The sequence below is a fragment of the Salvia splendens genome, chromosome 10 (genome assembly GCF_004379255.2).
Source record: "Salvia splendens isolate huo1 chromosome 10, SspV2, whole genome shotgun sequence".
Classification (NCBI taxonomy): Eukaryota; Viridiplantae; Streptophyta; class Magnoliopsida; order Lamiales; family Lamiaceae; genus Salvia; species Salvia splendens.
The window spans coordinates 22298896-22313342 of record NC_056041.1 but is presented as its reverse complement, the minus strand read 5'-3'; the positions used below and the strand labels follow the sequence as shown (position 1 = coordinate 22313342).

The window sequence follows — 14447 nt, the reverse complement described above, 5'->3', positions numbered from 1 at the left end:
GATTTGCCTTGAGTCCTTCCTTTGAAACCCAACAACCTAGAAACTTTCCCGAATCTACCAAAAAGGTACATTTTTGGGGATTGAGTTTGAGGTTGGCTTTTCGGAGCACGTCGAGAGTGGACTTGAGATTGTCTTCGTACTCCGAAGTGCTTCTGCTTTTAACGACTATGTCGTCAACATACACTTCAACCTCCTTTCCGATCAAATGCCGAAAAAGCTTATCTACCATCCTTTGATATGTGGCTCCGGCATTCTTTAAACCGAACGGCATCTTTTTATAAGCAAAGATGCCGAAGTCAGTAATGAAAGCCGTTTTTGGAGCATCATTCTCATCCATTAAGACTTGGTGGTAGCCTTTGTATAAATCAAGAAAACAGAAAATTTCGAAGCCGATCAAAGCTTCTACTTTTTTGTCTATGTTCGGAAGGGGATAGCAATCTTTAGGACAGTGCTTGTTTAGATCGGTAAAATCTATGCACATCCGCCATCCTCCTTCTTTTTTCTTGATCATCACAGGATTGGCCACCCAAGAGGGATATTTCACCTCGAATAATACATCCGCTTTCAGTAATTGGCGGACTTCGTCATGGATGACTTGATTTCTTTCTGCCGCAAAGAGTCTTTGCTTCTGTTTTATAGGCCGGACTGATGGATCAATATTTAACCGATGAGTGATTACCTCAGAGGGCACTCCGGTCATGTCCAACGGAGACCATGCAAAGACATCTTTGTACTCCTTGAGGAGCTGGATGGTCTTTTCCCGGAGTAGAGGCGTTCCCGCGAAACCGATCTTGACCGTTCTGGATGGATCATCTTCGTATAACTGAACGGTCATTGAGTTCGGCTCTGGTGTGACTTCGGTCATTTCGCTTGCCTCTGACACCGGCTGCTGTGATTGCTATGCTTGATGATGCCGATCTGATTGCTCGGCACTTTTAAGCGCAATCTGCAGACACTCTTTTGCTCTCTTTTGATCACCTCGGATGACCGCTATCCCCCCTTTAGTGGGGAGCTTGATGGTGAGATGATAAGTAGAGCAAACGGCCCGAACTGCGTTGAGCCAGTCTCTTCCCAGGATGATGTTGTACGGAGACCGAGCTTTTACCACAAAGAACTCGATCATCGTACTGGAGCTTGTAGGCGCTTTTCCCACCGTGATCGGAAGGCTGATAATACCTTCAGGGCGGGTGTCCTCCTGGGCGAAACTTTTCAGAGGAAGTGGTGCCGGACTAAGCCGAGCTGGATCCACTTCTAGTTTATCGAAACATTCTTTAAAAAGAATGCTGACTGACGCTCCTGTATCCACAAACACTCTGTGGATCAGTTTGTTTGCCACTCCGGCTTGGATGACAATAGCGTCTTGATGAGGAGAGATGGCCGGGACGGGATCTGCATCTGAAAATGTAATCACTTCGTCCTGCTTCAGCCTTTTATGCGTTGGCTCCTCTCGATTGAAGCCTCTGCGCTCTGACTTCAGGGACGATTTAGTCTTCCCGGCAGGGAGAGCATCAATAGTCAGGATTACTCCATCATATTGCTGCTCGTCATCGTCTTCGGGATCCTGTTGCCTTTTCGGATCCTGAGGAGCGCAGTTCGCACCTCTCTGCTTTTTGTTCTTTTTCGGCTGCTTGCTTTGGTATTTTTTTAATGTCCCTGCTTTCACAAGAGCATCAATACCTGCAGCCAAATGTCGGCACTCCTCGGTATCGTGACCGTGGTCTTGATGGAAGGAGCAATATTGATCCTGAGGTCGACGCGCGGCCGATTTCGTCATCCGCTTTGGTTTTTCTAACATATCGGAATGCAGTTCGAAAATTTCCGCTCTTGACTTGTTCAATGGTACGAACTGAGCGGGCGGCTTCTCAGGATTGAGACGTGGCCCCAATCGGTCTTGCACCGGAGTCCTTTGAATCCTTTCAAAAGGAGTTCGGCGAGGATGTCCCTGATCGCCAAAAGGAGTTCGGCGAGTTTGTCCCTGATCGCTATGATCGGGCTTCCTCCTGTCTCCTCGGGATGAGCTGTCTAAAGACCGTTTGCGACGGTCTGCCTCATCGGCACGGGAGAACTGGTCAGCAATGTCCCACATCTGTTGAGCTGTTTGCGGACTGCATTCCACGAGCTTTCTGTAGAGAGCTCCGGGCAGGATTCCATTTTGGAATGCCGAAATGACAAGTAGATCATTGAGATCATCTACTTGTAGGCATTCCTTGTGGAATCTCGTCATAAAGTCGCTGATCTTTTCGTCGCGACCTTGACGTATAGAAAGCAGCTGAGCCGAAGTGATTCGGGCTTCCGCTTTCTGAAAGAACCTCCTGTGGAAAGCATCCATTAGATCTCGGTAAGATCTAATGCTGCCTTGGGGGAGGCTATCGAACCACCTTCTTGCGTTCCCGATAAGCAGCTCGGGAAACAGCTTGCACATGTGGACCTCATTGAGACCCTGGTTCGCCATGTTATACTGATAGCGTCCCAAGAAATCATGAGGATCCACTAACCCGTCATAAGTCATCGACGGAGTTCGGTAGTTCTGTGGCAAGGGAGTTCGGGTGATATCGTCCGAGAACGGAGTCTTCAATGCTCCGTACATGGCGAACCCGACATCTCTTCGGTATGGAGGAGATGGAGATCTCCTGTGATTCCGGTACCGAGGAGGAACAGGAACATGTCGGGGTTGAGGATTCTTCTTCCTGGAAGACACGGCACTACTGCGGTAGTGACTTTCATGTCTGGATGAGGAAGGAGAATCCACCGTTTTCGTCTTCGGCTCTTGGCTCTTTTGCAGGAAGGCTAAGAACTCATCCTGCTTCTCAGCCAAGAACAGCTAGACAGCCTCATTCAAATCAGGCTGCTGGGAAGACTCGGTGTGTGGACCTTTTGAGCGGCTTGTTCCTTCATCGTGAAAACTGGAAGTAGATGTCTCCCGAGGCTGTTTTCCGGACCTGCGGGCTGGACTAGCTTCCTCATGGTTTTCACGAACGGTATTACGGGTAGTATGTGATCTGGTATGCATTTTTTTTGGGGTGGAAAAAGGGTCAAAAATTCGCTTTATCACAAATTTGGTTCTCTGTTTCCCACAGACGGCGCCAGTGATGGTTTGGCGAATTTTTGATGGTGATGAATGCAGGAAAATGCAGATCACGACACAGAGATTTACGTGGTTCGATTTACTGAGGTAAATCTACGTCCACGGGAAGAAAAGAGGGCAGAGTTGTATTGCTTGATCTGTTTTCTACAGCTTACAATACAGACTTGCTATTTGATATTTGATCTCTAGAGAACTTAACCCTTCTTTATCTGATCTGAGTTCTATTTATACATTGAACTAAGATCGTGGCTTGCATCACCACTAATGATGGTTGTGAATGTCGTGGAGGTCATGGAGATCCTGCATGGGTCCACTATCCTGCATGAGATCCTGCATAAGTCCACTATCTCTGTGCTTGATCCACTATCCTGCATGTGATCCTGCATGAGTTGACTATCTTCCAGTTCGGTCGAATACTGAGACCGAACTTCTGAACTATTGCCGAGCAGCTTTTGCCGATCTGAGAGTAGAGCTTGATTGGTCGGCTTTTACCGAGCTGTAGGCTGGAGCCGAACTCTTTGGTAATGCCGAACTGATCCGAGCTGTAGGCTGGGGCCGAACTCTTTGGTAATGCCGAACTGATACTCTTCCTTGGGCTTTGGGCTGATGGGCCGTCACTGCTATTGGGCTTGTTTAGTACGTACCCCATCACTGAAGATTATAAAATTGCATAGGAAATCAATGTCGGCTAGGTTTTTATGAAGAAGATGACTTGTTGTAAAATAAGTTTGTGTTACAGCATAGTATAAGTTATGTTTCACTTGTTGTAAAATAGGTTTGTGTTACGGCATACTACTTATTTGCAACTTTGGAAAATAATTTCAAACCCAAACAAAGTTGCCTCAATTCCAAAAAAACTTCTCGGCTTTCGCATGTGCTTGTGGTGTGGTCACGCAGGATAGCGAAAAAGGAATACATTCTGATGAGTTTCAACAAAACCGCATTTATCGAACGCAGGTTTTAAACCGTTCCAACTGCGTTGATCGTTACCAAAGACGCATACACCAAATGCGGGTTTAAACCCGCAGTTTTAAGTCCACAAGCACCAAACCCCGTTTTCACTGCTTTTGCAAATTAAAAAAATTCTCATTTTCGGAAGCTTTATTCGATTTTCATCTTAAGAGCATCTCCAATGGCGGACGTCCGGTCGGACATCCGGTCGGACGTCGCGACGGACGACCCGGACGTCCGCCACTGTGGCGTTTAGGGTCGGATACGGACGTCCCGTGAGGACGTCGGGTGTCCTCGGACGTCCGCCACTGTGGCAAGGGTCGGACGTCCCGCTCGGACGTCCGAATTTTTTTTATTTTTTTTAAACCCTATATATACGGCTCGTTGAACTTCATTTCATTTGCACCACTTGTTGTTAACAAGTTTCTCTCTTCTGATACAACAAATTTCATTTCTACTTTTAATGGAGAACGATAGGAACTCCCCGGCCACGAGCGAGTCGCAGACTCCGGCGTTTCCCATCGACCTGGAGGGAAACGTAAGCGGAAATGCGACAACGGTACCGGGAATGGGACAGATGGGGGCCATGGGTAGGATGATGTCCCCTTATATGTACAATTGGATGGGACAGATGGGTGGTATGGGTGGTATGATGCCCAGGGCAGCCGGGATGGGGGGCATGACCCCAAATATGATGATGTCGGGGATGGGGATGGGGGGCATGATCCCAAATATGATGGGGGGCATGACCCCAAATATGATGATGCCGGGGATGATGCATGTGGGAGGGGGTGGCAGGGGTCCTGAACCACTAGCGGACGATGTCTATCGACCGGTTGTGGATATGCAGTCTACTGATACCCCTTCCACTTATGTTCCGGATACTCAGTTCACCGGCATAGACACTTTCTCTTTTGAGGAGTTGGGGATATCTCCAGTCAGGCAGACGCCCGATGATATGAGCGGGGGCAGGGGGAAGGGACGTGGCAAGGGCAAGGGGAAAGCCCCAGGGTCTTCCTCACGAACGGTGGCAGAGGAGGAGGATGAGGAGACGGGAAAGAGGACGATCTGGAGCCAGTGGGAAAACGTCGCGCTTGCGAAGGCTTGGATTGCAATTGTCGAGGATCCCTATGTCGGTGCCAACCAGCATATTGACAGACTGTGGCATCGGATCGCTGAAGCCTACCACACACACAAACCGGCTGGGGCGAAGCGTCGCCTTCCCGAACAGTGCCGGAAACAGTGGGAGCAGTTGAGGCCTAAGCTTAGTCGATTTGCTGGCCTCTACCAAAACAACCTCCGCCAGGCAAGCAGCGGTATGTCCGAGGAGGATGTCCGGAACCGTGCCTTTGCTCAGTACCCTGACAAAGCCTTGAAATTCAAACAATTCGACCAGTGGGAGGCCTTTCTCGTGGTGAAGGATTCCTCAAAGTTTTGTGGGGGAGTCGAATCGGGCTGGGCGAAGCGGACGAAGATCAACGCTTCCGGTGAATACAGCAGCAGTGCTGGTTCGCACGAGCTCCCGGAAGCCGACAAAGTGTCCCCGCTACCGCAATCAGACTCTCGCCGTCGTCGTCGCCCGGTTGGGCAAAAGGCTGCGCAGCGGAGGGCTAGAGGAACCAGCGGCGGTAGCGGGTCGTTCGAGGTCGAATCGGAGGCCCCTGCTCCCCAAGAAGATATCGACCGCCTCGCCCGCGCGCAGTTAACGACAAGCTTGGTCCGAACCATGCATAGGTGGCATAGCACGACCGATCCGCTGTACAAGAGGATGCTGAAGGATGCCATCGATGGATGTCGGCGCGATTTGGGGATGCCCCCCATTGGAGATGATGGCGCCGAGATTAGCGGAGGGGACGATGGGGGCGGCACGGGCGACGGTGACGGCACAGGCGACGGGGGCGGCACGGGCGACGGGGGTGGCACGGAGTGAGCCGGGGATGTTGGATTATGTATTTTTCTTTTTTTTGAATGACTATGTATTTTGCTTTTTTCTAACTATGTGTTTTTTATGTTTTATGAATATGTATTTTTGCCCGTATTTTGATTTCCCGTATTCCGTGTCAAAATTATATTTCCGTTTTTACGTAATTAAATTATTGTGATTTTTTTATTGCGGGATGTCCTAGTGGGAAGGGCGGACATAGGAGGGGATGTCCTAGTGACATGGCAGTGGGATGGGAAGTCCTAGTGACGTGGCAGAAGGTGTTTTTGGGATGTCCTAGTGGATGTCCTAGTGGGATGTCCGCCCACTGGAGATGCTCTAAGTCCGTAAGACCAAACAATTTTCTCCGACATTGTTGACCAGACAAAAGTTACTATATTTAGCACGTCTATAATAAGTGACAAATACAAAAAAAAAATCTTAGTCAAAAACAAACAAATGTAAGTTATTTTCCAACCAATTTACTCACAAACAAGTGTAATTGGTGAGAGACAAGCATAAGCAAAATAATACTTGCAGAAATTTCAAACTCACTTTTTAACATTCGATAATTCAACTTTTGATCACTCATGCTTAGCTGCAAACCGTTTCACCGTTGGAGTTCGATGACACCTGTAGAAAGCCAAAGATAACATCTCATTGTTCGGCCGTGACATTCATTCAGAGAGTGCCAACTGAGCAATAGGGCCATACCTTGCACTGAAGACTTGTTATCGCTGACTTTAGTAAATTATCGCCAACAATCGTCCTCAATTTCTTCACAAACGTATCCCGGCTAATACTTTTATTCTGTCAACCAGCAAAATACTATTAGTATAGCAGAAAACTATTGCAGTTAGATAATATTTTGATGTGTCAACCAGCATACTTTGAACAACAAATAGTTGGTCTTCACAAGGTCCATGTGCTGGGATGGGATTTTGCTTGATATGGCAGCAAAAAGCATAGGAAATGGCATCCAAGGACTCTTAGGGGCCCTAGCTTGAATTGTTTTTCCTGCCATCTGGTAGACATTTTATGATTATTGAAACTGAGCATTTTATCACCGACTACCCAAAATCATTTCCATGTTAAATTATAGCTAGACTAATATCACAGTTCCTCTGACAAAAATTAGTCTCGGAGCGTATCATTGAAATGAAATGAAATGAAATATGGAGTGCTTAACTGAGGTGCTGTAACCAAAAATTAAACAAATGAAATGATGTGCTTGTGGAAGAAAATAGAGGATATGTGTGACTGCATCTTATTATTTCTCTAACATAAAAAGTTTTTAGGCCATCCACAACGCTGTTCCTATACCGTTCCTATACCGTTCCTTAAACCACTATTTGAGGGCCCCACTGTACTTTTTTACTTCATTCCTTAACTAAGGAACGGAACCTACAACCCTCCGTTCCTTAACCGTTCCTTAACCGTTCCTTAAATTACTATTCATTCAATTTCATTTTTTTTTATTTCCAACCCAATTCAATTTAAATAAACACACTTTAAAAAACAAACACACTTTATTAAAAAAACACACAACATTAAAAAAAATTACAACTTAAACGTAAAAAAATAAAAAGCACACAATTAAAATCCTAAAAAAATAAAAGTACACAATTTTAATAATTTCATCCGCCAAAATTTGCCCAAATGTGCTCAATTAGATCATGTTGGAGTTGGGTGTGGGCACTATAGTCGCGTGTCCTTGCACGAATAGATAACCGTTCTTGTATAGACGGATGCGCTCCACTTCGAGGCGGACTACTTGCGGTTGAGCTTCCGGGGGATTCGTCGTCGAACCAACTTCCCGCCTCGGGTCCTTCGTCTTGGACAATCATGTTGTGCAAGATTATGCACGTATACATGATGTCGACCATGTTTTCCATGAACCACGTACGAGCCGGGGCTTTGATGATGTTGAAGCGCGCTTGGAGAACCCCGAATGCCCTCTCCACATCCTTGCGAGCAGCCTCCTGCTTCTGCGCAAAAAGAGTCTGCTTTGGGTCCGCAGACCCACTGCACGTCTTCACGAAGGTAGGCCACTTCGGGTAGATGCCATCGGCGAGATAGTACCCCATTTTATAAAGCCGGTTGTTGGCAACGAAGTTGATGCCCGGCGCTTTACCATCCAAAACTTCGGTCAAGAGGTCGGACTGGTGGAGCACGTTTACGTCGTTGTTCGACCCGGGGACCCCGAAGTACGCGTGCCAGATCCAAAGGCGGTAGTCGGCAACAGCCTCAAGTATAACGGTTGGGTGGGTGCCTTTGTGGCCGCTCGTGTAGGACCCCTTCCACGCCACCGGGCAATTCTTCCATTGCCAGTGCATGCAATCGACGCTGCCGAGCATCCCGGGGAATCCGTGCACTGTTTCGTGAAGGTTGAGCAGGAACTGACAATCGGTCGTGCTTGGCCTTCGGAGAAATTCGTCGGTGAAGGATGCCCGGACGCCTTGGCAGAATTTGAGCAAGCACATTCGCCCAGTGCTGTCTCCGATGTGGAGGTATTCGTCGAACATGTCGGCCGTTTGTCCAGTCGCAAGCTGGCGGATTGCTGCAGTACATTTCTGCAGCGTCGTGTGGCTGGGACGGCCGACCGCGTCGAACCCTTCCTGGAAGAACTCTTCCCGGGCTGCCAAAGTATTCGCGATGTGGAGAAATAACGGTTTCCCCATGCGGAAACGGCGACGGAAGTACGTATCTCCCCAAACCGGGTTATCGCAGAAGTAGTCGCGTACTAACCTTGCGGCGGCTTCCTCCCGGTTACGATGGATGTACGTACGGGAGCGTCGTTGGGGTGGCGCGGCTTCTTCCGCCTCCCGTCGTCGATCTTCTTCAAGTGATTGTTCCAATATTTGACGCATTTGTTCATAAGGATCCATTAGTTTGATTAAATTTGGGAGAAGGAAAATATAGTTGATTTGAGATGAAAATTGGGGTGGAAATAGAGAGGAATAGATGTGTGTTTGTGATTGAAATGAGTATGAAATAGGAGTATTTATAGAGTAAATAAATAAAATAAAAATTAAAAAAAATAAAAAACGGATATAAAAAAAACGGTCTCATTACCGTTGTATTAAATTCGAATTTTTTAAAAAAAAAAATTAATTATTGCGTCACCGGACGAAGCCCACTCGCAGGGCAGCGAGTGGGCTGCACGCGTCGAATGGGAGGCCGCCACGTCGCCTCGGCGCGTGGCGGAACGTTCCGTTCCGCGTCCCGCGAGTGGGCTGCACGCGTCGAATGGGAGGCCGCCACGTCGCCTCGGCGCGTGGCGGAACGTTCCGTTCCGCATTCCTCCAGAACGGAACGCGGGCACGGCATAGGAAAGGCGACGGCACGGAACGGCGACGAAACGCACCCCGCAACGCGTGCCGCCGCGGAACCGTTCCGCCGGAACGGCATAGGAACCGCAACGGCACAGCGTTGCGGGTGCCCTTAGTGTCACAAGACCTATCTCATTTCGCCCAAGTCTACCCAGCATAGCACATTCAAGAATTCACCAACACTCATGCACCTTCTGGCGTCGTATAACCAAACATCCTCACTGAGATATAGCAGATATCAGCAATAAAGCCACATCCCAACATATTATATAAGCCAGACAATAAGCAGTTCCTCTAACACGATTCTAGAGTCAATCAGCATTATCCTATGTTCATTAGAAAATAGGAGAGGTTCTTGGCGACTGTTATTATGAAGAACTGAAAAGTTAACAAGGGGTCGTCTTTATGGGGTCATTGAATTTGAGAGAATTTGTCTACCAATTGATGTGGCTACAGGAGGAAGATTTTTATTCAATTTTATCTATATTTGTGTGATGTCACCAGTCACCTCTAAATAGTATTCATGTCTGTTAGAGTATTTAGCACTTGAAGGATGGTTTAATCCAAGTAAAAGCTGAAGTTAGGATGATGTCGAATCGCGCTCGAGAATGACCAAACATGTGAGGGAAACGAAACCAACCGATAGAGAATCAAGTTTCTAAATCTTGTTATTAAATTCTCAAAAAGCTACCATTAACAAAATAAGGCCTTTATATAGGCAACAAAATAAGACCTTTATATAGGCAACAAAAAATCCTAATACTAATTGGAAATGAAAAGATAAACCCAATCCCTTAAGGAAATAAATTATATCCAAACTCAACTTCTAATCTTAATTGGAAACGACTGATCTAGTCAATTGGAGTTGTAGTGTTCAGTTAATTAGGCTACATGTGGATTCTGGATTGGTTTATTTTATCTATTTACGATTACATGATACTACTATCTTAATATCTTAGATTTTACTTTCAAGCTAGTTTTAGCCACTAGTAAATCCTTTAGTACAAACTACAAAATACAGATGAAGTAAAGAAATTAGGGATGGAATCCCCTTAAATTGTTGTTTCGACAGATTTGCAGGACTGGAGCAGAGTTCCTGACAAGAGTTCTTCCCAATGCTGTTTTCCAATTCCATCTATATCTATATAGTCTACACCCTTTTCTGGGTTTTATCTTCTCTTCTACAACTTGTACTTTGCTTGGGTACTTTATCAAAAATAAAATGTGATTAAGATAGGCACACCAAAATCTCATTTAATAGGTAAACAGTTTATTGTGCCAAAAGAAAATTAACTATTAGGATCATATCTTTTAGCTGAAAGTTTCACATATCACTTGAATGATTGAAAATTGGATTCTGCTTACAATCTAAACAGTCATTCGCCTATGAATATTTTTAAAAAAAACCTACAGAATGTGCAGCAACAAAATATAATCCCAATTTTCCATACGGACTTACACATGAGACCAATAATGATGATGATTGTAACCACATGAACAGAAATAATACACAGAATTATTAAATTCCCTGTCGTATTTAAAATACTTGTATATCTTCAATGTATTTGGAACAAAGAGAAAGGTAGATACTGGGTCATACTAGCAGGCAATATAACCAATAATACTATTCCATGCATGAATCTCATTAGTACCTTCAGTACCAGTCACGAGTGGGAAAGAAAGTATAAGTAAAGGTGTAAGAAAATAGGAAAAAGACAACCTAAAATAAACCACATGAATAAATAAAAGGGAGAGAGAGACAGAGAAATAGAGAATAAACGAATGATCTTGAACACACATCTAAAGGAACAAACTGGCAACACATACCTGGTTTTGAGGTCCTTTGAAACAAGTATTGAAGACAGGAAGATTAACCGTGCTTTCTTTCCCAAAAACAGGTTCTGTAGAAGAAATCGAACAAATGAACTCAAGCACTGAAAGTTTAGAGCAAAATGAAAAGCTCAACAGCTAATTAAATAGTGACACATTTTCCTTCTAACGGAATAGTGAGTCTAGACATGAGAAAAAAATTATTATAAACAGTTTATTATAATACACAAACCCCTCACATTCTGAATAATTGATGTTCAGGTAGCTGAAGGGTTCAAGCTAAGTAGAGTGTAACCAATACTTGGGTTTTATTGAGTGTATCCAAAATCTAGCCCAAGAAATATGGAGTATATCTCTAGTAACGAAAGAGCATAAATTACTAACAAATAGCCAACTTGAAATATATCATTGTGAAGAACCACATGACCGTTTTCTGAAAGTACATGACAGCATGAAAATAACACAGCCGCATGTAAGATTCTAGGATATGAAACATTATAACTAAAAATAAATATGCTTGAAGATGAAACCAAATGAGAAAGTCGAAGGAAGGGTTAAACTGTTACCTTCAACATTAGAAGTCATCTTGAAACTAATTGCACATTCAGGGTAGATGTGAGAAGTCATATTCATGTTCCATACGACATAACGATTTGGATTTGGAAGTTTGTCGACACCACTATCAAATTCCTCACTACTGGGATGGAATTGAGTTGATCCACCGCTAACAAGCTCCATATTTCCCATTATAACACGGCAGAATACCATATGCCGTGTATCATTTTCATCAACATCTAAACAACCGATACTGAAAAAAAAGAGGATATAGAACCATGCGGAAAAATAGTCCAGACCAAAATATAGTACAAGAATGTAATTCTACAGAAACTTCTTTGCTGTCAGAATCTAATGGTGATTCTCATCCTAATTCCTAAATAATGAACTGCCTAACTATATAATACTGATTACAGCTCTGTGGTATAAGACATACAGAATGTTAACCAGAATAGAACTCACATGAAAATCTAGAACATCAGCATGAACAGAAATTTCCATAGCACAGGTTTTTTGAAGAACAAAATAAAATCAAATGAAACATCAGAAATATAAGTAGGATGAGACATTAATACATAAGGAGTCATTTCTTGACATATTTATATCATGCGCACATTTTTTTATTGTATGCATTTAAGATAGCAGTTAAACCAACCTGATCTGTGTACCATTTGCAGGAATCAGATGTATCCCCATACCATTGAAGGGTTTCATCTTCAAGGGCTTGTAATTCCCTAGCCCATGCTTTAGTATACTTGAAACAGATTCTTTCAAACAAGGAAGCCACGCATACTGAACATTTGCATCTCCGCGGTACTTTTTTGTGATTTCCACCTGTTTCTCAAATAGTTCCAACCGACTTTTCATCAAAATACTCATACAATGATGCATCTCCACAATCTCCGCAGCAGGTGAGCTAATACTTTTTACAAACAGCTCCTTGACAGTGTCACTTCTCAATGAACTAGGTACAGGACTAACCACTTGAACTTCAATTTGCTGACCGTCCTCACATTTCACATCGGCACCCTCATACGATGCCTCGGTACAACTATCATCAGTTTCATCATCAATATTTCTAGGAGCAGCACTCTCATGAGCATGTACCTGCTCGACAATCACATTTGATTTCCCACTAGCCTCATTATCTAATCCATCTATAGCAATCTCCAAATGCAAGTTTATAGCACCTTCGCCTTCAGAAAATTCATTGTCATAACTATTTGTTTCATCATAATCACTAAATATTTCAGGGAAAAAACAGTTCCCACAGGCATCAATCCAAGCAATAGGCCGATGCATGCCGGTATTCAGGTCCAACTGCATCATATGCAAGAAATCAAGCAGAATCTTGGTTCCATTAAACTCCACTTCAATTGCAGACTTGCCAACAAGAAGATCCTTGTTGACATGCGCAATGATGTCGAGGGAAAAATCATTCCACTCATCATTGTCATGATACATCAAACGCTGCAACTTCCCACTTTTCTTAAAGTTGGAATAATATTTAAGCAGACGCTCTCCAGATGGGAAGGTAAAACTGCAATACCTGTTTATGGATCCGTCTAGTTTCCTCCGCTTGTTGATCTTATTGATTGATGATAACGGAGGGCATTGCAGAATGAACGGCACATGAGTAGCTCCCTTTGAAGGGATGATGCATCGTTCTGGCCTCTTTCTCTTCAGATCAACAACAACGCTTCTGCCACTATCCAATACCTTTGCGAACTTTGTGTTCATTTTTTCCAATTTGATCAATGCTTAACAACCTATTCACAGCCAATAGTACAGCTAAAAGAGTTGCATACGCCTTAGTTTCGGGCTTTGATTCAATGAAACAAATCCATCGCAGCAGGTGGAGAAAGCCTGCATATCAGAGCCACTGCTCAGGTGATGTCCAAACAAGAAACGCGATACACAAATTGCAACCGATTAATCAATTAATTCACCAAAATGTTGGTGTCAAAATCAGAAAAAAGGGGATTTTAGTTCTTTTCTGTAAACTTCATTCTCATCAGTCCTGAATCTACACTTATAATTAAAAATCTAACCTATATGAAGCATAATTCTATTAAATATACAAGCTGATTCATGTTTTTGATGGAAGAATCTCTTAGCATCATTCTTAAGATCTAGGTTAGTATTATTTATGAACTTCTCAAAGCTAGCACCTACAGCTAATATCACAAAAAAACAACGAACCAACACCGCTGCTTGATCATCCATGCCGCCCCCAACGCGTCCATCATTCAAACATCCAAACTCTCTTAAACAATAAATATTTCTTATAAAAGTAAGCATCAAACATGCGGTTAGTGACGGCAAGTGGAAATAGAGGAGCGAGAGAGAAGAAGATGCAAACCTTCGATCCGGAGAGAGACGAGAACGTCGGTAGGTAGACGATTGGGGTCGAATCAAAGTCAAAACAAGGGATCCAGATTGAAACGGCGCCGCTTCATACTTTTTCGGTTTTTCATTTACCTGGTTTTCAAGTTTGTTTCTTTTTCGTAAAAAATGGTTTTTTTAAAGCTGCAAAATTACTACTAAGGTCATCCACAATGAGGCAGACGATAGCCCGTTCTATGCATTGTCTGCCCTGCCTCATCATCTGTCATTGTGGGTGGGCTGATGATGACGCGTCTCATGCCCTTGCCCTTAACTTTGTTCGTGGACTATAGGGCTATCCGGCCTAGGGCTGGCTAAATATATTGAAATACCGCATTTATCGTACTGAAAAAATACTGAAAATACCGAATTTGCGGTATGGTATAAT

At 44.1% G+C, this 14447-nt stretch overlaps 1 protein-coding gene across 2 annotated transcripts; it reads right to left on the bottom strand.

Moving 5' to 3' along the window:
* Positions 1-6398: 6398 nt before the first annotated feature.
* On the bottom strand, positions 6399-14179 carry LOC121752477 (inactive poly [ADP-ribose] polymerase RCD1-like). Of its 2 annotated transcripts, none has more exons than XM_042147574.1 (7): positions 14037-14179; positions 12330-13540; positions 11686-11927; positions 11117-11190; positions 6847-6981; positions 6672-6767; positions 6399-6590 (listed from the first exon to the last, which is right to left on the bottom strand). In XM_042147574.1, the coding sequence occupies exons 2-7, from the start codon at positions 13412-13414 to the stop codon at positions 6552-6554; spliced, it is 1671 nt and encodes a 556-aa protein (XP_042003508.1). In that variant the 5' UTR covers positions 13415-13540; positions 14037-14179; the 3' UTR covers positions 6399-6551. The 2 variants fall into 2 exon arrangements, with proteins under 2 accessions (XP_042003508.1, XP_042003510.1); XM_042147576.1 differs by lacking the exon at positions 14037-14179 and adding an exon at positions 13877-14025.
* Positions 14180-14447: the final 268 nt, after the last annotated feature.